This window comes from Arachis ipaensis, chromosome B3 (assembly GCF_059453495.1).
Source record: "Arachis ipaensis isolate K30076 ecotype BB chromosome B3, ASM5945349v1, whole genome shotgun sequence".
Classification (NCBI taxonomy): Eukaryota; Viridiplantae; Streptophyta; class Magnoliopsida; order Fabales; family Fabaceae; genus Arachis; species Arachis ipaensis.
The window spans coordinates 27957535-27959339 of NC_142438.1; the positions used below are offsets into that span (position 1 = coordinate 27957535).

The following is a 1805-nucleotide window of genomic DNA, read 5'->3' on the forward strand; positions in this document are numbered from 1 at the left end:
TGGTTTCATGTATATCCTACTTGCTGTTGACTATGTTTCCAAGTGGGTGGAAGCAATCCCACTAGAACCGATGATGCTAATGTAGTGCTTTCTTTTGTTCGAAATAACATTATTTGTCGCTTTGGATCACCACGAGCAATCGTGAGTGATCAAGACTCGCACTTTTGTAACAAAAGGATGGTAGGGTTAATGAAGAAATATGGCATCATCCATAGGTAGCCACAGCGTACCACTCCAAACGAACGGCCAAGCCGAGGTCTCCAATCAGGAAATCAAGCGTATATTGGAAAAGGTTGTGAAACCTCATAGAAAAGATTAGAGTTCCAAACTCGGTGATGCACTTTGGGCCTACCGGATGGCGTACAAGACGCCAATTGGCATGAGCCCGTTCCGATTGGTCTATGGGAAGGCTTGCCACCTCCCGGTGGAGATAGAACATAAAGCGTATTGGGCCGTAAAGGAGTTAAACACAGAATTTGGGGTTAGAGTCGAAAGGAAGCTACAATTGGTAGAGCTTGAGAACCTTAGATTGGAAGCCTATGAGAATTCAAGGCTTTACAAGGAAAAGATGAAAGCGGTACATGATAGAAACATAAGAAGAAGAGAGTTTAGAGCCAGAGAACTAGTTCTCCTCTATAACTCTAGGTTAAGGTTGATGCCCGGAAAACTAAGATCAAGGTGGGAAGGCCCCTATAGAGTGGAGAAAGCGGAACCATATGGAGTCTACCACCTAAGGCACCCTTCAAGCCCTAATATCTTCAAAGCGAATGGTCATCGTCTAAAGCTATACCATGGAGAAAAGATGAAAAGCAACAAAGAGGTTGATGTGTTCCTTCTTGAGGACGCATCCGAAGGCGAGGAGATTTGAGCTCATGACCGTCCAACTTAAGGACGTTAAATAAAAGTGCTAGGTGGGAGACACCCTACCACGGTATGATCGTTCTTTGCTTCTAGTTCATTGTACATAGCATTTTTGAGTCTTTGAGCCTTTGTGATTGCTTGACTTGTGAGTTTGTTCATAGTAGCGTTGATTTTACTTGATTTTGTGTTAAATTGCTCATGAGGAGTTCATTGATAATGGATTGATTGGATTGAGATGTGAAGAAATGCTTTAGGATTGAGTGTTACATGAGCTTCTTGATGTTTTTGACCCCTAGTGCATGCATTACTACCAATTTTATGCCTTAATTGACTCTCTTCATGTGCATGAAAAAAAAGGGGGTCCACGCTTAAGCATGCAAGACGCGTGTGCGTCGATTGCCCGTTCGCAACTCTTGGTCCATTTTCCCGAGAGTTGCACGACCATCGCGCGAGCATTGCGCGAAACGCGCAAGCATTGCGCGAAACGCGCGACTGCCCATCCACGTATAAGCGTGAGGCACGCTCACGCGTCATCTTCCCCAAATGCCCATCCACGCGTGTGCGCCTATGACGCGTACGCGTCGGTTGCTCTGTGTGCCACTCTTGGTACATTCACCCGAGAGTTGGCGAGCATCGCGCGCGCACTACGCGAAACGTGCAGCTACCCCCACGCATAAGCGTAACGCATGCACACACGTCATTTTTCTCACCCTGACAATCCACGCGTGCACGCGCTTTGACGTGTATGCGTCTTCCCCTCAGTCTACCAACCCGCGCGTACGCATGGGTAGCGCTCGCGCGCCCCTCTTTTGTCCCACTTACCCGCGCGCATGCGCACGTGGCGCGTACGCATCGGTCCCTCGATGCCACTTATGCTACAGCGCACCCTATTTGCTTTCCTTCGCCCATTCTCCTCTTCCTTTCTTCTTCCTTTCTTCTTCACC

At 47.8% G+C, this 1805-nt stretch overlaps 1 protein-coding gene across 1 annotated transcript; it reads left to right on the forward strand.

Moving 5' to 3' along the window:
* The first annotated feature begins 355 nt into the window (after positions 1-355).
* Positions 356-868, forward strand: LOC107632828 (uncharacterized). Its single transcript, XM_016336476.1, has one exon. The coding sequence runs from the start codon at positions 356-358 to the stop codon at positions 866-868; it is 513 nt and encodes a 170-aa protein (XP_016191962.1).
* The last annotated feature ends 937 nt before the right edge of the window (positions 869-1805 follow it).